The sequence below is a fragment of the Diplotaxodon limnothrissa genome, linkage group LG1 (assembly GCF_057381915.1).
Source record: "Diplotaxodon limnothrissa isolate DT_005_m linkage group LG1, D_limnothrissa_male_GT1.1, whole genome shotgun sequence".
Lineage (NCBI taxonomy): Eukaryota > Metazoa > Chordata > Actinopteri > Cichliformes > Cichlidae > Diplotaxodon > Diplotaxodon limnothrissa.
Window position 1 is genome coordinate 15350221 of NC_140596.1, and position 23986 is coordinate 15374206.

At 43.7% G+C, this 23986-nt stretch overlaps 1 protein-coding gene across 4 annotated transcripts in view; it reads left to right on the top strand.

Moving 5' to 3' along the window:
• kif26ba (kinesin family member 26Ba) overlaps window positions 1–23986 on the top strand; it is a 104646-nt gene that overhangs the window by 13875 nt on the left and 66785 nt on the right. For all 4 annotated transcript variants that reach the window (XM_085369874.1, XM_085369947.1, XM_085370006.1 and 1 more), the window contains exon 3: window positions 22950–23621. In XM_085369874.1, the coding sequence (XP_085226000.1) occupies window positions 22950–23621 (672 nt within the window). The remainder of the gene's footprint in view (window positions 1–22949; window positions 23622–23986) is intronic.

Consider the following 23986-nt stretch of genomic DNA (forward strand, 5'->3'; position numbering starts at 1 on the left):
GCAGGACCTTGAAATGCACCGTGTAGAAAGTAAAGACCATCGTAAGTATCATAAGTTTACCAGTCTCACAAATCGTCGTCATAAATACACATTCGTTAACCGTTTATTAATAGGACCTTTGAGCTCAATGGTAATTAATTAGCAGTGGAAATCATTTCTGGTAGCATCACAGAAATGTAGCAGTGACAATAATACTGTATGCTGTAATCGTACTGGGCAATTAGTGATACAAAACAACTGTTTTATCCTGTGAATAAAAGTATATGTTTTTGTCAATGTACCATAATAACAGAAGCGAAACGCAATATTGTGTCAGGACAATTCACTATTTATGCACAATAAATAAAGGAGCATAGCGCGACAATTTCTGATATAGGTTACTTGCTTGTAACCTATATCACTAATTATGTTAAGAAAAATGACGCATTAACTACAACAGCAGACTGACCTTTGTGTAAATGCTTGGAGCAGACTAACCTGTGAGCTGGAGTGTTCTGGGACGTTATAATGGGTCTTTGAATGGCTGCAATCCAGGCCATCCGTCGCCTCTTTGTTACTTCGGAAACACGGCTTGAACAATTTCTCTTCAACGACGTAATCCGATAACAACCGATCTCTTTACCCGTCGGCTTCCCGTGGCTGTCATGCGACCGGCTATTGCAGTTAATAATACAACAGCTTCTTGACATTTTTGTGTTTCTTTTTATCGCTGTATAACTGATTTTAATTGAAAGCCTGCGTGCGCTAGTACCGCTTGACCGCTTGCCACGAGTTCCCAGAATCCTTTGCGGTTCTACCCGTGAATGACGTCACATTTTCAATCTCTATATAATATGCATGTTAAATTTTATATTTGGGGTAAAATATCAAGTCTTTTCAAGTAAACCGGTTCAAGTCCAATTCAAGTCCCAAGTCATTGGTGTAAAAGTCCAAGTCAAGTCACAAGTCTTAGAACATTTTTTCAAGTCAAGTCTAAAGTCATAAAATTAATGACTCGAGTCTGACTCGAGTCCAAGTCATGTGACTCGAGTCCACACCTCTGCCAGCAACACAGACACACTAACATACAAGCTCTCTCTCTTTTTTTCCAGATGTCACCTACACTTAACAGAAAACATCCCCTAACCTTAGCTTAGCTACAACTAAAGGTCAAACCTCAGCTCTTGCCCTAACCCCAACCTAAACCTACATGTAACCTTAAAGCTGAATCAGAGTCTTAACCCCAAAACAGTCCTTTTAAGTTCAAAGTGGCCGAAACACTGGCATACACACACTCACAGATGTGCTTTGTTTTTTTCTGCAAAACGAGGCTCTAGACTAGAGAAATGAAGATGAGAGAAACAAATATTTAAATTTACGAAAGGAAGGCGAGGAAGAAACCACTCTTGCTCTTGAAGACTGCTCTTGCTAATATTGCTATTATTGTCATTATTGTCACTGACCCAGAGTGGACACACTTAATTAGACTAACTACCCCTGCCAGTAGGCTGCTACATTCAGCAAACTGTGTCTGCGTGGTGACTCCATCCCCTGCAGCCAGAGAAGCTGCATAAAGGTCTGCCTGCTCCGAAATAGGGCACACGATGAATCTGAGTTTGCCAATGTGAATTAAAAAGGAAACTAGTAGGAAAATATGCACATTTTAAAATCCAGCAGATGGATGTGCAAAGTGTTAGTACAGCAGATGCCACTTTGACTCTTGAACTGCAGCCACGGGCTAATTTAAAAAGCAAGTTTGGGAAGTTTTTCCCTAGGGAATTTCTTTTTTTTACTTGGCAAGGCTGTTTCCCTCTGTTTTGTAAAGCATTTGCATTACTTTGTACTAGCAATGGTTTAAAAAAAATTCCAAATTAAGATTCAGTTATGCTTCCTGAAGTTTGGGTGTTTTTATTTGGGTTTCCCCTTATTCCATCTTTTTGTTCACTGTGATTTAAAACAATCTATTTTCTAATAAAGGCCAAAATGAGAAAACATATGTTTAAATGTAAAAATCAGCAGAAATAGAACCAAATTTTACATTTCTAGTACCTCAGTATTCCTCTCAGAACAAACATACTCACCATTTCCACACACTGGCAAAATTGCAACAACAGGCAAATCATATGCATGAGTGCACATACCCAAACACAGCCTGGCACACAACTGGACGGATGCAAACTAATACTAACGTGCACACACCAAAGTACACGGAGATTCATATGAAAACACACACAAATGAACACAAACTGGCATGTGTGAGCGGGTTATTGAGGACAAGTGTGCATTGCAACAGCACCTGCTGCCATGGGGCCCACAGCTACCATGGCAACTGCCTCTCTGTCACCGAGTAGTTAAGCAGCCATCTTTCTGTCTGTCTTGTCCTGATTCTATATATTGGGCATTTGTGTGAGTGTTGAAAGAAAATGTGACATTCTACCTGTGTGTTGTTTACAAACTGCAACCATGGATCTGTGGAAAAATGGCATATATTGCAAAGTATAGCATCTATCATGTATGCATGTATCCATCTGTCTCTATCAGTCTGTTTGTCTGTGTAAAAAAACCCAAAACATGCTGTACCTGTTCTGACACTGTTTATATCTAAGTTGAAAACTTTTCGATTCCATCATCAAGAGCCAAGATGAAAAGTGAAAATGTTCCAGTGTTCCAGCAGCAGCAGGTGCCAGCGCCAGCTCTCTCTGACGCTGTGAAGTCTCGCTCGCTGAACGGTTTATTTGAAGACCTGCTAACCACACTTCTAACATTAGCCAACCTGCTGTCACAAGCTGATAAATCACACAGAAGCATACACATTCACTCATGCAAACACACACCCATACCAACAGTCACAGGCTATCACACAGTTACACATAGCACATCTATCTTCAGCATCTCGCACTAGGAAAATCTCATGACAGACTGAGGTGTGGGTGATAGGGATGGTTTGTATGTGTGTGTGTGTGTGTGTGTGTGTGGGTGTTTCTGTGTGCATGTCTGTGTGTTTTAGTTCTGAACTTTTGAAGTAGGGGCAGTTAACTTTGGCTATATCTCTTCTACTGGCAACTTTACTAGCTAAAATGTGAAAATATACATCTACCGAACTATGATTATGGTATTCAAATCCCATTGTTACATCATTTTAACTTCAATAAAATACTGAGTGTAATTAAAGATATTCTGCTGCCCTCTTTTTTGTAGTTTCTGCATAAGGAGTCATGTGGTTCAGACAGGCATGTCTATGTATTTATTCCTGATGCCGACATTTCAATGATTAGAACTGTGGTCTGGCTATAAAGTGAAGTCATTATAATTCACCTGAACAATACAGATGAAACTAGAGAAGCTTAAAGCAGTATTCAAAGGAGAAAGGATTAGCTTGTTTTCTGTCTCACACACACACACACACACACACACACACACACACACACACACACACACACACACACACACACACACACACACACACATGAAATACAGTAAACTATATTCATGTTTCACTACAGTGCTTGCACTGGCTTGCAGGTTTATATTTAGAATATGAGCTCACCAGTATCTGATCTGTTAACAATCCCTGCTTTTTTAGCCATATGAGATCACACAGTGTCATTTCTGGCTTAAAAATAACAACAAAACAGCTAAACATGGCTTTCAGTTTTTTTGTTTTTTTTACTTTGGCAACAGATTTTCTTTCCCGAGGCCACAATTTTGAAACAGTACACTGACTTTAAACGAATTGACAAATTTGTTTGATCAAGAGTCTCACAAATTTACATTTGAAAATGGACCTTCTCAAGTATATTATGTTTCTCTTTTATTATTTCTCTAATTATGCCCCAGGGAATATTTTTCATTAACATAAACAGGGGAATAGTGTAGACTTTAATAGTGAATGTAATTTAACCTAAAAAAAAAGTCGTCTCTCCCTCACTGTAAATGATCTGCACTCACATTAAATGCCTTACAACCTTAGCCAGAATCTACAAAGTGCTTTACAATATTGTTCTCCTTCAAACACACACACACACACACCAGTGGAGCCTACTGTGCATGCTGCTCACAATGAAGCATATTGAAAGCTGAAAGTATAGATGTGGGAAACTGAAGAGGAGTGGGATGTAGAGAGAGGAGCAGAAAGGATAGAAGAAAAGATGAGTGTGTGGGAAGAGGCGACAGAGTTGCCTACAAAAAGCTGCGGTGACCTTGTGTACTGTGTGACTGTGATTGTGAGTCCCTACAGTGCCAACATGCCTGCCTTTTAGGGTGAAAACTAGAAGCAGGGCTCTGAGGGTCAGCTGGTCGTCTTTTACAAGTACAGTAATGGCATTCCTGTTTTAAATACACTGCACTGTTGGCCTGCAAAATTAGTGCCTATGAGTATTTACATACATTCCTAGCTGAGCTATATACTGTAAGTTAAGAGGCTGACGAATGCCAAAGACAGGATGACAGGAGAACCCAGTGTGTGTGTGTATTTTAAGCAGGACTGTGAGTGTATTGCGTCAGAGGATTTTAAAGGGCAGGAGGTGCAACCAGAACAAGGATGACATTTAAGCAGCAGACAGTTTTCATTCTGGTTCTCATGGTAGATTTCACTGAAATAGTTGTTGTGGCGGAGGCGTGGCCCCGGGCGCAGCTGCAGGGGAGGAGTGGAGCGGAAGGCTCAACGGGGCGGCGCCGCGAGGCTGGTAAGAACAGCTGATATTGTTTATGGACTAATGATGGTCTCCTCCGCTGTGTTTATAGTGAGACGAGGAGGAGCGGCCAAAAAAGATCAGCTGGGCTCGAGCTGACAGACGGTGCGACTGAGTCAGCTGTCAAACTACAAATATATCAATAAACGTGGAAGTTGGCTATACCTGCCTGTGTGTGCGTGCGTCTGTGCTGGGTGTACTCTACAAGTGGTGCCGAAACCCAGGAGTGGGGTGGGGGAATGTCCGACCCACAGGCCACGCCACCCGCCCAGCCTCTGCAATTCTTGGCGCAGATGCTGGCGGAGATGGCGACGATGAGCCGGGATCAGGCGGCCGACCAGCGTGCCCACCTGGCCGCGCTGCGGGAGCAGACGGACCGACAGACGCAAGTTCTGGAACGGCTGGTCGGGGCCGCTGCCACGCCAAAGCCCTCGCCGCTGTCGGTGTCGGTGCCCCGGATGGGGGACGGGGACGACCCACAAGTTTTTTTGGAGACCTTCCGTGCTACGGCGGAGGCTTGCCAATGGCCGCGGGAGGAGTGGGCTCCGCGGCTGCTCCCCCTGCTGTCTGGGGAGGCACAAACAGCGGCCCTGAGTCTGCCTCCGGCGTCGAGGTGCAGCTTCCCGGACGTGAGCCGGGCGGTGGTGGACAGGCTGGGGCTCACCGCCGAAGACCATCGCCGGCGGTTCCGGGCCAGTCGGCTGGCTCCAACGGACCGACCATTCGCCTGGGCCCGGCAGCTGCGCGACGCGGCGGTTCGCTGGCTGCAACCGGGACCGTCGGAGGGCGAGACGAAGCTGGTGGACAAGGTGGTGCTGGAACAGTTCACGGAGGGATTGCCAGCGGAGACGGCGAGGTGGGTCCGGTGCCACCGGCCCGCAAGCCTGGAGGTAGCGGTGACGCTAGCAGAAGACCACCTTGCCGCTGGAGCCGGGGAACCCGGGGACGCCGGACGGAGGCCGAACAAACAGGCCCCAGTGCCGGCCCCGAGACGCCGTGTGCCGGCACCAGGGCAGGCAGAGCGGCTGCCGGCGCTGAGCCCCACTAACCCTTTCGCGGCGTTGGTGCCGTCCAGGGCAGCCGAGCCAAGTGGAGCCGCCCCCGAGCCACGGAGAGCAGCACAGACGCCGGGGCCGGAGTGTTGGAAGTGCGGGCAGCCGGGGCACCTGAGGAGGGATTGTCCGCTTATGGAAGTGGGGCAGGTGTTTCGTGTTGCTGGCGCCCCAGCACCCTCCCCCGGTCCAGGAGGGACATACCGTATTCCGGTAAGGACTCGAGGGGGTATACGCCAGGCGTTGGTGGACACGGGCTGCACGCAGACCCTCGTACACCAAAGCTTGGTTCGCCCCGGGGCATTGCTGGAGGCAGAATGGGTGGAGGTGAGGTGTGTGCATGGTGACGTTCACAGGTATCCCATTGTGCCGCTGTTATTAAAGTATAAGGGCAAAACGCATAGAGTAACGGCGGCGGTTAGCCCGCGCCTGTCGCACCCCCTGATTCTGGGTACCAATTGGCCGGGGTTTCATCAGCTACTGGGGCAGTACGCGGGGGTGCGATCACGACCGGAAGCGGGGTGTAGCGTGTGCGCGGCATTCAGCGGTGACGCGGGGTCGTCCGACACCGACTCCGGGGGGGAGGAGCCGGCGGGTCCCTCACGGGACGTCCCGCCGGCCCCGGAAGTGTCCCCCATGGGTGATTTCCCACTGGAGCAGTCTCGTGACGGCACCCTACGCTCAGCCTTTGACCAAGTGATGGCTATTGATGGTCACGTGGTGCGCCCTGAGGCCGCGCAGACCTACCCGCGTTTCGTCTTATTAAACGACCGGTTATATCGAGTGAGTCGTGACACTCAGACCGAGGAAACACACACCCAGTTGTTGGTGCCGCAGGGCCGCCGGGAAACGCTTTTCCAGGCGGCCCACTATAACCCCATGGCAGGGCATATGGGCTACGAGAAAACTCTGGAGCGAATAACGGCCCGATTTTATTGGCCGGGCATCCGAGCGGATGTGTGCCGCTGGTGCGCGTCCTGCCCGGACTGCCAACTTGTTAACCAGCCGGCCATACCGAAGGCGCCGCTGCGCCCTCTCCCCCTCATTGAGGTCCCGTTTGAGCGCATCGGCATGGACCTCATCGGGCCGTTTCACCGGAGTGCACGCGGCTACCGCTTTGTGTTAGTCCTGGTGGATTACGCAACGCGGTACCCGGAAGCAGTTCCGCTGCGCACCATCTCTGCAAAGAGTGTGGCGCAGGCACTGTTTCAGGTCATCTCCCGAGTCGGAATCCCGAAAGAGATACTGACTGACCAGGGCACGTCGTTTATGTCTCGTACACTGCGGGAACTGTACGAATTACTGGGCATTAAATCTATTCGGACCAGCGTCTACCACCCTCAGACTGACGGGCTGGTGGAGCGGCTGAATAAGACCTTAAAGTCCATGATTCGGAAGTTCATTAACGAGGATGAACGCAATTGGGATCACTGGCTAGACCCTCTGTTATTCGCAGTGCGGGAGGTGCCCCAGGCCTCCACGGGATTTTCTCCCTTTGAACTGCTGTTCGGCAGGAGGCCACGTGGGGTGCTCGACCTGATTAAAGAAAGCTGGGAGGACGGTCCGAGCCCCGCCAAAAATGAGATTCAGTACGTGTTGGACCTGAGAGCAAAACTCCACACTTTGGGGAGGTTGTCACGGGAGAATTTGCTCCAGGCTCAGCAGCGTCAGCAACGCCTGTATGACAGAGGGGCTAGGCTCAGGCAATTCTCACCGGGAGATAAAGTGCTTGTGTTACTCCCTACTTCCAGCTCGAAGTTGCTCGCCAAGTGGCAAGGACCCTTTGTGGTCACACGGCGAGTCGGGGACGTGGACTATGAGGTCGCTCGGTCGGACAGGGGAGGAGCCACGCAGATTTATCACCTCAATCTCCTCAAACTGTGGCGTGAGGTTGAAACCGCTTCTCTGGTGAGCTTGGTGAAGGAGAGAGATGAGTTGGGGCCGGAGGTGCCAAATTCTATCATTCCCGCCTCCCTCCCTTGTGATGACCATCTCACACAGGCCCAGAGAGCGGATGTTGTCGCGTTGCAACAGCGTTTTGCGGACGTGTTCTCCCCCCTGCCCGGCCGGACGTCCCTCATCGAGCACCATTTCGTGACGCAGCCTGGCGTGACGGTGCGTTCACGGCCCTACAGGCTCCCGGAGCACAAGCGAAAAATCGTGCAGAGGGAATTGGCGGAAATGCTGAGGATGGGAGTAATAGAAGAGTCGCACAGCGCCTGGTGTAGCCCCATCGTTCTGGTGGCGAAGAAGGATGGGTCTATACGGTTCTGTGTCGACTATCGCAGGGTGAACGACGTGTCACGCTTTGATGCCTACCCCATGCCTCGGGTCGACGAGCTCCTGGACCGGTTAGGCACGGCCCGCTTTTTCACGACACTGGACTTAACCAAGGGCTATTGGCAGATTCCCTTGTCTGCCGAGGCCAGGGAGAAAACGGCCTTCTCCACTCCGTACGGTTTGTACCAGTTCGTGACACTTCCGTTCGGCCTGTTCGGGGCCCCGGCCACTTTCCAGCGTCTCATGGACCGGGTACTGCGTCCGCACGCAGCGTATGCTGCCGCCTACCTGGATGACGTGATCATCCACAGCGACACCTGGGCGGAGCATGTGCTGCGGGTGGCCGCGGTCCTGGAGTCCCTGAGGGGGGCGGGGCTCACGGCCAATCCGAAGAAGTGCGCGGTTGGACGGAGGGAGGTGCAGTATCTGGGGTACCACCTGGGGGGCGGGCAGGTGCGTCCACAGGTGGAGAAGACGGCGGCTATCGCATCCTGCCCGCGCCCCAGGACGAAAAAGGAGGTGAGACGGTTCTTGGGGTTGGCGGGTTACTATCGTCGCTTTGTGCCGGGGTTTGCGCAGCTAACCAGCCCCCTGACCGATCTCACTCGAAAGGGTGCCCCGGATCTGGTCCAGTGGACGGGGCCGTGCCAGGCGGCGTTTGTGCAGGTGAAAAAGGCTCTCTGTGGGGAGCCGCTGCTTCACACTCCTAACTTTTCCCTCCCTTTTGTTCTGCAGACTGACGCCTCGGACAGAGGGCTGGGAGCCGTTTTGTCCCAGCAGGTAAGGGGGGCCGACCGCCCTGTCCTATACATCAGCCGGAAGCTGGCGGAGCGCGAGCGCCGGTACAGCACCGTGGAGAAGGAGTGCCTGGCCATCCGGTGGGCGGTCGGCTCCCTGCGCTATTACCTCCTGGGACGCTCATTCACCCTCTGTTCGGACCACGCCCCGCTGCAGTGGCTCCACCGCATGAAGGATGCCAACGCCCGGATCACCCGGTGGTATCTGGCGTTGCAGCCCTTTAAGTTCAAGGTGATCCATAGGCCGGGGGCGCAGATGGCAGTGGCCGATTTCCTCTCTCGCTCGCGGGGGGGGGAGTTGGCTCGGCCGGACGGCTCCCCGGCCTCGAACGGGCGGTGGGGGTGTGTGGCGGAGGCGTGGCCCCGGGCGCAGCTGCAGGGGAGGAGTGGAGCGGAAGGCTCAACGGGGCGGCGCCGCGAGGCTGGTAAGAACAGCTGATATTGTTTATGGACTAATGATGGTCTCCTCCGCTGTGTTTATAGTGAGACGAGGAGGAGCGGCCAAAAAAGATCAGCTGGGCTCGAGCTGACAGACGGTGCGACTGAGTCAGCTGTCAAACTACAAATATATCAATAAACGTGGAAGTTGGCTATACCTGCCTGTGTGTGCGTGCGTCTGTGCTGGGTGTACTCTACAGTTGTGTATCAGCTACTGTAGTATTTTTAAAGGCTTTTGATCAAGAACCTCTTTGAATAGGACTTCAATATAACCTAGCAGATTCTTAAAACTAAATCTTAAGTAGCAGATTTTTCCTCTGCTGTCCTTTTTTGTCCTCTCCTTCTTTTCTGTTATCACCCTCTCAAGCCTACTGACCAACAGACATAAATATCATCCACTTCCTCCTAATACTTATCATCCATCTCATCATAACAGCACTCCCTCTGACCTCACATCACTCCTCTCCCATTCCTCCTCTTATCACATGATGGAGGGGGTGAAAGATTAAAAAAATAGATAGGAAAGGCTGGGGAAAAGAAAAGAGAGAATAAAAACCTAGTCAAAACAGAGTTTAAAGAAAGGGAGAGGCAATAATGCTTATAGACTGGACAAGGGTGAAAGAGGGAAAGTGTGTGTATGTGTGTTTGCTTTTTGGAGAGAGAGAGAAGAGAGTGAGAAAGTAAATTGGCTGTTTGTTCCCAGTCTGCGCTTCAATCAGACACAGAGAATAGCCTCTAGCCGTTAAACTTTCCAATTACCTTGAGCAGATGGAGGCTGTGGGCTCGGTTTAGAGAGGTTGTTGTGGTTGTTGTTGTTGTTTACTGTTATCTGCTATTGACTGTACGTCTACCTACATACATTGTCAGAAAAAGGGACAGGGCTGCCATAGAAAAGCAGGGTTCTCCCTTTTTAATCTTTACCTTCACATATCTCTCCAGTTCTTATTTTACTCCTTGTTTCATCTCTGATTGATCATATCTGGTTGGGCAAGAGTAGTTTAGCTGTTCATATTACAGCCTTGTGACTGAATGGTTGTCATTACGAATTCAGGTTTGGTGACCTTGTGAAATGCGGATGAAGTCTTCCCACTCTCAGTAACAACTGTGCTCTTGAGCAAAGCTCTCCAGCCCCAGCTGTTCCCTTTGAGGACCTCGTTGGGCAACAGTGTAGCACTGTGCTTTGCTTTGCAGAAGTGTATGAATGAGTGCTACTGTGCAAGAATGAAGCCTGGAGAAGAGCAAGCACACTCAGTTGACTTTCGTGAATCTTGGCATATTAAATAGCGTTAGCAGGCTGATTGATATACAGTATATGATATATATGATTATAAAGCTGAGTAAACTAACAAACTGGCTTAATCTTTCTGCATTATTTGTTGTTCAAAGTGCAGTTAGCTTTTTCTACCAAAAACATTTCTAACAATTTTAGCTGTTTAAAATGTGTCCTTGTTTTTCCATATTGTTAAACAGAAATATTTTAACAAATGAGTTGGTTGGTCCTGAGTGAAATATATAATCACTAGTTAGATATATTTTCCACAATGAAATGTCTTCACCGGTATATAGAGGTATTGCCCATGTCTGCTGAGGGTAACCTGTAAAGCAGCTGGCTTATGTGTTCTCAAAATCATTTGTAGTTTGTAGGATATATCCAGCTCAGGGAAAACAGATCTACAAAAACTGCCTCTCCAGGGAGATGTTCGCAGTGTTGTTGAAGAGTGCCAAAGATAGTTGTTTAATAGTTAATTAATACAAGAGAAGCAGAGACAGTGAGACATATTAATGTTGGATTATCAGTTTCAGAAAATTATAGTACAGACACATGAACCTCCAGCTTAGGTGATTGTCAAACCTGCATATGTGTCAGTCCTTTGCAAATTGTAACAACATCCTTAGATGTGCTTTATATTCAGAGCTAATATATTGTGCTAAAGAAAGAAAAAAAGCTGAAAATGGTTCTTAAAATCAGTCTATTTTTATTCATCCTGATATTAGTGTTTCTCTTAATTCCTTGTGTCTAATAAGAACTTAACAGAGCTACTTGCACAGCTGCAGACTATTAGTCATGTAGGCAATTTTCCATTTGGCCTTTTTTGTGCTGTTTTTGTAGAGGAGGAACACCAAAAATAGAGGGTAAAAGGGAGGGGTTGACACAAATGACATGAAACCAAAGATGTTGCAACTGGGCTAAATGGTACATATGAACTCACTATCAGGTCACCAGGACACCCTAGTTATCACCACTTTACTTCGTCTGAAATTAGGGGCAGCTGAGTGATAGTCTGGAGCTCTGTAACTAAAAATTGACAATACTGACTGAAGACCTGCTAATCACACTTCTAACATTCAACATGTGCGATTTTTTTTATTTTATTTAAAAAAGGATAGTAATTAAAGTCTTGGTTGTTCATAATAAATGACTTGATATACTGCCTTTCTGCCACACTATTAGAGAGGAAAACTCATGCCATCCACTGGTGATGTGACTTTATATATTGTATCATTTGCCTGCGAAACACATGTGTTTACCTGTTTTTCTCATGTGTGTGCACATACTGTGTAAAGGTATAAATGGAGGTTATTGGGCAGATCTTTACCTTCAGCTCCTCCGGTGCTTCACTAACCTTGGAATGAAAGGATACTAGGGGGGAAAGAACGGATGGATAGGAAAAGTGGAGGAAAAGAGGGGAGCAGAGGAGGAGTGAGAGGGCGTCGGAGAGTGTGTATTCACGTGTGGGATACGGCAAGATGGATTACCCAACCCGACGGGCAATTTATCACTGTCACAGAGAGAGAGAGGGGGCAAAAGAGAGGGATTCAGAAGAGAGGGGAAAGGAAAGAGAGGCAGCAAGAGGATGGGATGAAGAGCTTGGGGAAAGACAGTTAAAAACTAGGTGGAGGACAAAAAGAGGAGAATAAACAATTATGAGCGAATACTTTATTTTGTGCTCAGTCAGACACATTTTTACAACTAATCAAGACAAGGTGTAACCCCATGCCTGGAAAGGGTGAAAACAGAACAGAGAAAAGACGGAAAAGGATTTGCTGTGTGGCTCCTGAAGCATAAGCACATCCTTTAAATGTCCTATATTCTTAGTGACTGAAGCTGGAAAAAAGTATAGTTGTGCAGTCTCTATGTAGTGCACGTCATAAGGCTTGGATCCTTTTGATCTTAATATGGAGCATATTAGCAATATAATGTAAAATCAGAGATTTCTCACCAGGGATAGTGAAGACCTGGCATTTTATTGTCAAGCTCTGATGAGTTCCAATCAGTCAGAACAATAAAACATCCTTCATGCTGCTGTACACGTATCCCCTTGTGTTGCCTAACAGCATTGACCCATTGAAGTGGAAATTCTGTCGTCCCTGGCATCCTTTTGGGGCTGATGGTTGATGGCTTATTTTAGAGCATCCCATACATAGATGTTTGGAGACTAAAGCTATCACAGAGCACCATTTCTGTGGTAGATCTACTAGAGGTGTGCCACAATGTTTACACCTGTTCTCTGTTTGTTTAATCGTTTCTTTCTTTCTGATGTGAACAGAGCGGGGTGTGAAATTTTGCCTTGCTTGCAGATATCCAATGTGAAACAGGCATTCACATAGAATACATTCTCACCTAAATTAACTAGCCATGTTCCCTCATCTATATTCAGGTGCAAACAACTAGCTAATTGGTAGCTAGCTAGCACAGTGAAGAAGATTATTTTTGCATATACCTCATTTACAGTGCAGATGGTGGACTAATTTTAAAAAAAAACAGACTGCAGAGTTTATATGCAGTTCATTTACAGTCAGGAAGCACCATCGATAGCCAGATAATTTAAAAACAGGCACCAGCGAGTAACTTTCACATTTAAAAAAAAGAGGCAGCAATTTAAACAGCTATTTCATTTATAGCACTGGGCACTGTTGTGGATGGGCAGCTAATAAAAAAGCCAGGCTGTCTTCCAGCCAGCTAGCTCATTTACACTAGCAGGGAGCCCGACTGTAAACTTAACTCTGTACAGGCCGGGACAAGATCTGCAGCTCGGGCTGTTAATGAGAAGGCAGCATGCATAACAAACAGTGGATGTACAGATACACGGGCTGAAATATTGATGAAGCAAAAATGTAAAAAGTCTCTTTTAATTCACATAAACACTTGTCCTGTTTGCGTGTGAGAAGGACACAGACAGAGAAAGAGATCTCATCTGTCTGTAGCATCTGTTTCCAGTATTTTACATCCTCTTTGATTGACATTACACACACATACACACACACACGCAGGTCAAGCAAGGCTATTTTGGGACATTATATGTTTGTGGGTGAAGAAAAAAACAACTTTGTAACTGATGAGCACTTAACCTAAGCTAATTCATGGCAGCATGCAGACAGCCAATTAATTATGGTTGTCAATCCCGAAGAGTGACTGCATGAATGGCTGGCTGCAGACACAAATGTGTCATCAACATGGTCTGTCTCTTGAGAGTGTTTTGCCCACAACATTTCAAAGGAAAGTAAGATTTCAAAGAAAAATCCATAAAGACAAACAGATAAAAGCATCAAAAGTTTGTCCTCTTTGAATGAACCCACCCTGCTTTCTTTGTCTCAGAGACGGACTACTCACGGCAAGTCTGGCTAACTAAAGGGCTAATGATGGCGGTGACGCTGATATACACGTGCTCCACTGAAAAATGCGCAGAAATTAAATTTCATGTTGTATCATCAACTTGATTTGATGTTTTATGCATGTTTTAAAATTTTGATTGGTTGGTTGATTGCTCTAGAAGCATGTCTTGGCACTCTACAGCCATCTTTAAATGCACATTTCTTTGGACTGTTATTTTGAAGTATCTTCTAAATTAATACATAATATTTTTTATGTCACCAAGACATAAAAACTGGATATGTAGGATTGCGAGGAAATTCTGTTAAGACCTGCTTAGAAAGTTTGGCATAACATAAGGTTTTACAAAGTGTTTGCTTCCTCTGAAAGTTATGTTTCCACTGCAGTTTTTACTCTTCTGGAATATGTTTTATGACATTGAACACTGTATAAATTGTCAGTCATACAGTAAGAAGCCTTGAAGCCATAACATTATACAATCAAACGTCGGGCAGCACAAACATCCACATAAAAAAATGAACAAGAAAACCCCGAAAGTATCAAGGAAAATTTTGCAGCAAGTAATTTACACCAGAAGTATGTAGGCACATGCTTATGCTAATTAATTTTCACACTGCTGTGACAACACAAACTTTCTAATGCATTTCTCTTTGTTATTAACATGTGTCAACAACACAAGCGAGTGTGTAAATGTGTGCAGGCAAACTGTGTGTCTGTTCATTTAAATGAATGCTTCACAGGATTTATGCACATGTGCTGGTACGCATTTGTGTGTTAGTGTAATAGGTCACAGTTATGTCCTAACCAATCTAACTCCTACTACCATTATTGGATCATCTGAGGGAATGACCAATTAAAAAGGTGATTAAAGGAGACATACTTCAGAGAGGGAAAGAGAGGAGGAAGAGGGGCTGGAGGTAATAAATGAGCGAGAAAGAGGAAACCTTCCGGGGTTCTTTAGTTATTTGTCACAGAGGGGAAACAAAGAAAGAGAAAAGTCTGTGCAGGCAGCGGTTGGTTTGCTTAATATTCTGGCACTTGCGAACATGCTATTAAAGAACAACTTCTGCTAAGGGTTATTTCTGATGTGTGCTACAAAAACACTAATCTTCCACTTAGGTAGCTTTTAAACACAAGGAGTTAATGTAGCTTTTATTAAGTGTAGTGCATTTCAACGTTTTTATCTATCTGCACTGAATTGTTGGTGTGGTTTTTTATGGATTCTTTACGCAGGCTCTATTTGTCATCATGAAGTATTCCCTGCACAAATATTCTTGTTACTTTACCTGTGTATTTTCTTCTCACATTTATAGTTAAGTCTCAGTGGTGTCATAATCGTTTAAGCGGTATATTTTTTTAGGATTAATACAATCCAATATCACATATAGTTAAATTAATTATTGACATTAATAATATTTTCTTTGTCTTGATTTAGAATTTCTGTTTCTATCATTTTCTATCCGTTACTTTTTCTTTTTTACTTTTCCTTGTGTTCCATTATCTGTTTAAGTTCTGGTTTTTAGTCATTTCCAGTGATTTTCGCAGTGATTTTCTCAAATGGACTTCCACTCCTCTTTGTTTTTGTTTGTTGGTTTGTTTGGTTTTCACTTGTGTCTTGTTTGGTTCTCTTAAATTTGGATTTAATCTGCTTTTTGGAAGTTGTCTTTTTCTCCTGTCCCCACTTGATATTTCTGAAATTTGGGGATTTTCTTCCACTTGTATGTTTTGTATCTTGCGTTTTGGTCCATGATGATGATCCATACTGACATTTACATTGACCACTGATTGATTCTTTAATGTTTCTTGGTATAAGTTAGGTAAAAACTACAGTTTCAGCAGCTTTGGTTCAGCTTCTTTGTTGTTGTTTTTATAAATGATTTTTTTTTCTCCTTACAGTGAAGCTATGAATTTGAACTACTATTCAACTGTATAATTTTGGAGTGTGATACCTTTGTGTATGTAACACAAACATACACAGTGCACACTTTTTTAAGGTATACTTTACCTTTTTACCTTCGTTACCTTCAGGACTGCCTTAATTCTTCGTAGCATAGATTCAACAAGGTGCTGGAAACAGTCCTCAGAGACTGCCACTTGCTGGATATTGTCTCGTTATTGGACCGTTTTCTGTAAACCCCAGACATGGTTGTGCAGAAACCCACTCGGAGCATCAGCAATTTCTGAAATACTCAGCCCAGCCCAACTAGCACATTCAAAGTCACTCAAATAACCTTTCTTCCCCATTAAGATGCTCAATTTGAACTTCAGCAGATCATATTTACCTAATCTGCCTAAATGCAATAAGTTCTCACCATGTTACTGGCTGTTTACATACTTGCATTAATGAGTAGTTGAACAAGTGTCCGGAGAGTGTATGTATATGTACAAGAGAGAAAAAAGATGGTATATGTTTTAGACATAATGGTGTGTGAGACCTGTGCTTGACCTTGGTCACTGCAACATTGGGTAAATATACCGTATATGTGCCTATCCATGGGTTTGATGTGTGTGATGTCATTTATAACCTGTGTGTTATTGACCTTCATCCTGCGAAGACGTCAGACTCAATCATTCACACACATGCACACAGTCTCCATCATAACTGCGATTATGGGCTGCCAACAGAGTTGAAATTTATAATATTTTTATCAGTCTCTTATCTGCTCCATGTCTTTGCTAGTTTACATTATTTGAGTGTGTGCTTACATAGAAGTATATGAGCTTATATAATGTGTATGCTCGCTTGTTGTCAGAGCAGGTGCAAGAGACCGTCTGCATCTCTTCTGCATGAATTCACTGATTCCTGACCTGCTGAGAAGTGCCTGTGTGTCTGTGATAGGGTAAATACAGGAGCAAATAGTGGAGAAATGGATGAGCAGAGGGATGAGTGAAGGCATGGGAAGGAAAGATTTATTCTGCTTTGTCACTCATATGGAACTGATCACATACATTCTCCAGAATAAACTGGCAAACAACAATGAAGACTACACATATAATACACGTCAGTCAGTTTTCTGTCTGTCTTCTCTTCCCACCTTTTCTGTTTTCTTAGTTTTGAATGTGATATGATGCTATGAACTGATGCTAAATATAGACGTGGAATCAGTTACAGACAGAAAATAGGAATACAGTAAAGGAGGTGGGTCAAAGTGTTGTCTCATAGTCAGTGGTGGAAAGAGTATTTTTCCATGTATTTGTGTGTGTGTGTGTGTGTGCTTATGAAAGGGATGTGTCTTGTTGAGCTTGACAGCCTATTTTCCTGAATCCTTTACCTCCTGCACACTCACAGACACACACACACACACACAAACAGTGAGGGCGAGCTGTCTCTTTTCATCAAATCTCAGTAATAGCATCCTTCTGTGTCCAGTCTGCACTCATCCACCCACACACACACATATAAACGCACACAGTCAAACACACTGACTGTCAGCCACTAAGAGTTGCTGAGGTCACTTTTCAGTTACGATGGACTCAATCGCCATCTCTCTCTGCTTTTCCCTTATTCTGTCACTCCATCTTTGCAGCGTAGAGCCGAGGATGCGTTTGTCTCCCATGTAGGAGGAAATGAATCACACTCGCACACACATATAGACTATCTGTGATGCTGCGAGTGATTGAGTCACTCACAGAATACTGATGAAGTCAGAGGTGAAGAGATGGGTTGAAGAGATGAATAGGTGTGATGAAAGAAGGAGGGGAAGTGAGGAGAGCAGAGAATATGACAGTTCACAGCGAGAAGTTATTATCAAACTGTGCAAAACACTAAAAATCTCTGTTAATCTGCAGAGTGTTTCATATTGGTGGAATTCAAAATTTCCTTTGAATAGAGCCTACCTTGTCTGGTAAGATACTTAACTCAGCTCAAAGTTATGCTGTTCTAATGAAAGATGAGCTGAATATAACAAAAAAAATGCAGTATTAGTAGGGGGAAAATTGCAGAAATGGGGTCATCGAGCAGGCACAGAAAGTATATTTGCATTTTGTGTGTACAAGGTGTTGTGTTCATGGTCAGCGTTTGCAAAAGCTGCCTGTTTTTTCATCCCCCCTCCCCATCTTTCCCCTCGGAAACCACAGCTCTCCTTTTTTTCAGTCAGGCAGCTTGGCTGCTTCTCAAATCTTAGCTAATTGGGAAAAACAAGACCCTCATCTCAAGGACCATACAACGTGTCCACTTTAATGCTGCTTTAGTCGCCTGTCTGCTGTGCTCTCACAGTTAAGTGTGTGCATGTGTGACAGGGTGATAGAGAAGGGTCAAAAGATGCCAAAAGAGATTAAATGTTCCCTTTTTGCCAATTTTTGGCAAAGATAGGACTTTTCCAATTCAGTACAAACAGGAAAAGCGGAAAGCAGGGTTATTGTTTTGGCACCGATGAGAAGAATGCTTCACAATTTGTTCACAGTGGTTTATTTTATCTGTCTCCCTCAATCATATTTTATAACTAACATGAACAGTCTGGTCTAGTCACAATAATTAGAATGTTTATGTAAAGGCTGTAATGGGAAGATATTACTTATAACATATATAAGAAATGAGAATTTCCATTCTAGAGTCATCCCTATCCCATTTCACGCATGTTTTTACTTAAATGTGTTTAAATGCTCGACAATTCTCTCCTTTTCATTTTGAGTTTGTCATTCTTTGTTTTCTTTTATTGCTTTGTGCTGATTAACTCAGTGGCCAACGCTATTTGACATTGACATGGCATTACACTTTTCTTGGACATCTACAATAAGTTTGAGAGTACAGCAGTTTTCTTCCATTTACCAAAAAGTCCTTTTGGTGATGATCTCAGGGACGAAGAGAAATAGACTCTGTCTAGAGTGAAAATTTGAGCTGCACAGGGAGAATTTAGGGTTCTTACATAAGCATTAATAAAAGTAATGTAATTTGAAACCATAAGTCACTACATTAAGAATACCTAATGTTATCATTTTTATGACTATTAATCATTATTAATGCTTTCCCCCTTCAGTCAAAGCACTTCCCATGCAAAGAAAAAGAAAATTAAAACTGTCAACCTGTATTTATAAATCTCATTGATGATTTACATGTTTGATTTGGCGAATATACCAGGCAAAGGATGTTGAATATGGAGCTGCCCGGCAGGAGGAAAAGAGGAAGACCACAGAGAGGATTCACGGATGTAGTGAAGGAGGACATGCAGAGGGTTTATGTGATGGAAGAGGATACTTCAGAAGGGATAGAGCTGCTGTGGCAATCCCTATAGGAAGCAGCTAACAAGAAGAAGTTGTATTTACTGTTAGGCTTCACCTCAACTTTCTCCTTACAGTCTCACTCCAGTAGTCTATTTATTGCCGCTTGAAGTGTGCTATTATTGTCTCACGTCAGGCAGGAGTATGTTTGTATAATGCTATTACTGCATGTGTGTGTATGTGTATGTTTAACAGCATGTTCTGTTCATTATGCTGCTTAGTTTTCACAAGAACAAGTTACCCTTTATCCATAAACACACATGCACACGCTCACATACTCAGCAGGATTTGAACTCATGCCGCGTGTGTGTGTGTGTATCTTGTGGTCTAGTGGTTTGTTGACATAGTCAAGCAGGCAGTTCTCACATTGAGAGGGTACGTTTTACTTTAAAATGAACACACACACACACACATACACACACATACATACATACAGTGTATTGATTGTAAAGCTACAAGCTTGTCATTGAGAGAGGCTTATTAGGTGTGGCAGACAGGATGTTACATTTATTTTATTTTTTTTCCTTTTTCTAATAGTCTCCTATTATGTTATTAGCATAATAAGAGCCACCAAAGAAGCTGACCACACACACACAGATATACAGTTGGGAAGCCTTTGTGTTAAAGCAGTATTATTTGTCAGTAATGTGATAAACAGCCCATTAACTGTTAATAACACCAGTATGATGTATTGAGCGGCTTGATAGATCCAGAAGGGTTGTTCTGCATGTTTTTATCTCTTCTCTGTCAATCATCTGTCTCAATCTTAATGTCTAAATCTGCTAAGAGATATCCATCGCATGAATATTGATTGGATGCACATATACACATGGACATAGAAATTCTGCATCTCCACAACTCGTGTATTGATTAAACTTCAGTAAACAAAGAATGCCCCCTCATCTCTTTGGTAAATACTGTGCATACACATCTTCTTGGCATGATGTACTGTGATGTTCAGACAAAGGTCCCAGCTGTTGAGACTGAAGTGTTTGCGCATACATTACTGTGTCTTGGGTTATTTAAACAGCTGTATGAATCTTTACCAAAAACGAGATTTGAAAGCAATGGCTCTGAGATGCTGCAGTGCTTGGTAATAGCATCCTTTAGAAAAGATTCATGCTAGGGTGAGTACATCCCGAGGCACATAAAATAGCAGAGAAGTGATGCTCTCGGTTCTTATTCAATCTTTTCTAAGTTAAAATGCCATGAGATGGTTTTTACATTTAACCATGCACTCAGTCTGTAACTATCACTTAGGCAGAAAAGGGAACGAGGATGCGCATCCTGTTACACAAGAGGTGGGCTAGTTGAAAGCAGGAAGGTTGCACTTTGTAGCACCATCTACCACAGGTGTTTAATTGAATTACAGAGCTCTGAAGCAGACATGCACACCACACCTGCATTTGGGTGAATAATAAGCTCACAAAATCACAGTCATTTGAATCCTACCATAAGTCTCAAGGGTCCTAAGCAAAGCTAAATTTTATGAGGAAAAGCCATTTCTATTTAATGACCTTTGCAAGATAAAGACCTTAATGCTTTATGGAAAACCTAAAAAAAAAAAAATTTCACCAGGGTCAAATGAGGTTTAGATGCAGATCTGTATCAGGGTGTGCGTGTGCTTGTTAACTTTGATATTGAGTCCAAAGAGTCATGGCAGGAGATTTAAAGTGGCTTTGCTCTATCCAAGTGGTTCCAATTAGTCTGGAAAAACATATACAGGCTCAACACGCACCTTTTAATATACAAATATCTATGCACAAATGCACAGATAAGTCCACAGAGATTGGATGAATATCGTGATTCTGCACACAATAATTGTTCTCACACACGCATCCACAAAGAGTAACCGGAAAAAAGTTTAAAAAGAGAGATATGAAGGATATAAAAGAGAAAAATAAACAAACTGACCCGTGTTACTTTGGTTTTTTCTTCCATTGCTCATGTTTAACTGTTGGTTTACATTGTGCGCAATATAAATATGTAAGTATTGACTCAACCTATAGTATGAGTCTCTTTTTCTTCACATTTTTTTCTAACCAAAAAAGGCACAACACACTGTTTTTACACCTCAGTGCCTTTAATGCTGACATTTTTCATATGTGGTGTCTGTGTCAGGTTAACTTACCTAAAGAGCTGATTTATCTATTTATCTGTATACTTATTACAGAATCATATCAATCATGATGTTAAAAGTAAGGCTTTTTGTTTGGGTGAACAGGTTGAACAAAGTATAGAGAAAAGGAGCACTGTTTTTCTATAGAAGCTACTTTAGTATAAAGGTGTTAAGAGGACTATCTTTAGAGGAGCACTCTTAAATGGTATCCCAACAGGAAGTGATTTGTAGTAATGTGGCAACCAGATACACTGTATAGTGAGTGACATCCAGTGACTTAAAAGTTTCATGCCAATGGGCTTAAGTGTGACAAGTGAATCTCTTCCTGTGTGGACACCCCTACACCCCCACTGTGTGGTGTTAAGCTATGTGCATGTATGTTTTTGCCTACAGAATCTACTAACATCTAGTGTGCCTTCTTAATGAAATAAAGTTACTTAATGAAAAGGTTATTTATGTATAGTAAGAAGTGTAGTGTCAAAACTGAAGATGCTTTGCATACATATACAGTATAGTTTGCCTTTTTCAACAGCATGTGTACTGATTGGAGTTTTGGGTATTTGATTCAGGAGATATAGTTATTTTCTGCCGGTCTGCTGCTAAATGACCAAAGATTGATGTGTTGATCCTCCCATGGTGTGCTTACTTTTTTAATGTATATGATCATACTTTAAATACAATTAATATTACCCCTGATCTGTTTTTTTTTTTTGTTTGTTGTTGTTGTTAAAAATCACAGATGAACTTTGTTCTGGGTTGTAGTCTCATTTTCCCACTGAAAATATAATGTTTGGATCCCGCTATTTTTATTTCCGATTGTATACATATAATCTGTATACAAATCTTCATTGTATCTCTAGACAATTACCATTTAATGTTATGGTTTATCCATTATATGGCATAAAACAGATGAAATATGTCAAAAAAAAAGAAGGTAAAGAGCTGGTGGCAGTGGAAAAAACCACTGGAAAAAAAAGTGGGTTTTATTTGTTTGAAATTGTATTAATTTAAATGCTATTCCATCTAGTGTGCAATAAATACATTCATTCAACTCTATTATGAGACATAAATATAAAAGAAACAGTCACAATTTTATTTTTTATTGTTTTTCTTATTGCTAAAACTGATGGTTAACTAAACCTTAATGAATAGAAAAGTGGTTGTTTTTAAAATTTAGCAATAAATTAAGTTATTCCTAATTGATAGAAATTAATAATCAAACACCTAACTTTATGTAATAATAAGTGGCTGCTTGTTTATTAAGCAAATATGCTAACAGATGATTCAAAGGTGCAAAGTCACATTATGCATTTCACTTACAACATACACATCAGACTGAACTAGCAAAATTCAGTAAAAGAAAGAAAAAGGGAGGGTGGGGGGGATCGTATAAGGTCAGTTGCTTTCATTCCTGTATGAGACAACGTTTTGCTGCTAGCTTCTGTCATACTTTTATCCTTTAGACCCCGAGGACATAGTGTGTGTCTGTCTGTGTTTTTGTGTGTACTTGTTTGTTCACTTGGTGTGTCTGTCTTACTACACTCCTTCCCTGAGGCTGAATAACATGCTTCTTGGTTTTTCTATAAATATTCATAGTAAAGACTTGTTCAACATGGCTATGATTTCCTCCTGTCTTATCCTTCGTTATCTTAAAGGTTTTCTTAACATATCTCACTCCCAGCTGTTCTTGTTCATTTTGCTTTCATTCAAACCTTCAGTCATGAGTCTAAATGTTTCCTTTTGTTTTTCTCTCCCTCCTTCCAGGATCCCTCATTCTCGCTCCTTCTCCACGATAAACTTCAGGTGCCCAACAGTTCTCGCCGGGCGTGGAACGAGCGTGACAGTCGATGCGATGTCTGCGCCACCCACCTTACTCAGCTCAAACAGGAAGCTGTGCGGATGGTTCTGACTCTCGACCAGTGGGATTTATCTCCAGCCTCTTCCCCTCCAGCCCTGAGTGGACGATATGGGTCTCAAGCACCTCCGGGTCCGTCATCAGGAGCACCAGGAGGGCCTCTGTCACGTGAATGGCCTCCCTTTCTCCCTTCCTCTTCCTCCCCCTCAGCTGCTGCTGCTGCTGCTTCTCAGCCTGCCCACACATCCTCTCAATCCCCTTCTCCGGTTCCCAGCCAGACCCCAACACCAAGCCCTAGCCATGGATCATGCAGTCCGCAATCTCAAGGTGCAGGGCATAGACTGGGGTCCAAGCCCAGCTCTCTGGGCCTCGGAGGTGGAGTGGACAGAAGAAACGGGTCCCCTAGTTCAGGAAAGACATCTGGTGGGCAGCAGCAGCCAGTGACTGGAGTAAACAGCCCTGGAAATAATGGTGGTAGCAGCAGTAATAATGGGACTGGAGCAGTACTGAGCACGGCAGCTCTGCAGGCACATCAGCACCTGAACAGAACGAATGGAGGAGTCACACTCTATCCATATCAGGTAAAACACCTATAGATGTGTGTATTTTGGCGGTGGGAACGTATGTGTCTGTGCGTGTGTGTATCTTGGACTATCTGGACCGATTCTTCCCACAAGTGCATTGCAAATATCACCATGGAAACAGCAGAACTATATCATTATATGATCAAATGATGACAGGCAAGATGGCTAGTCTCTATATGTGAGTCTGACAGATTAGGCAGGAGTTCGGTACATTTACACTGGTCATTTTGCAGGTTTGACTTAACATCCGTAACTTACGTGAAATGTTTGTTCTTGTACTTCAGAAAGAGCTAAGGACAATTTAAACTAAAAGTTTTCTCCTCCATTATAATAAATATATGACTGACTGTCTAGCAAACACA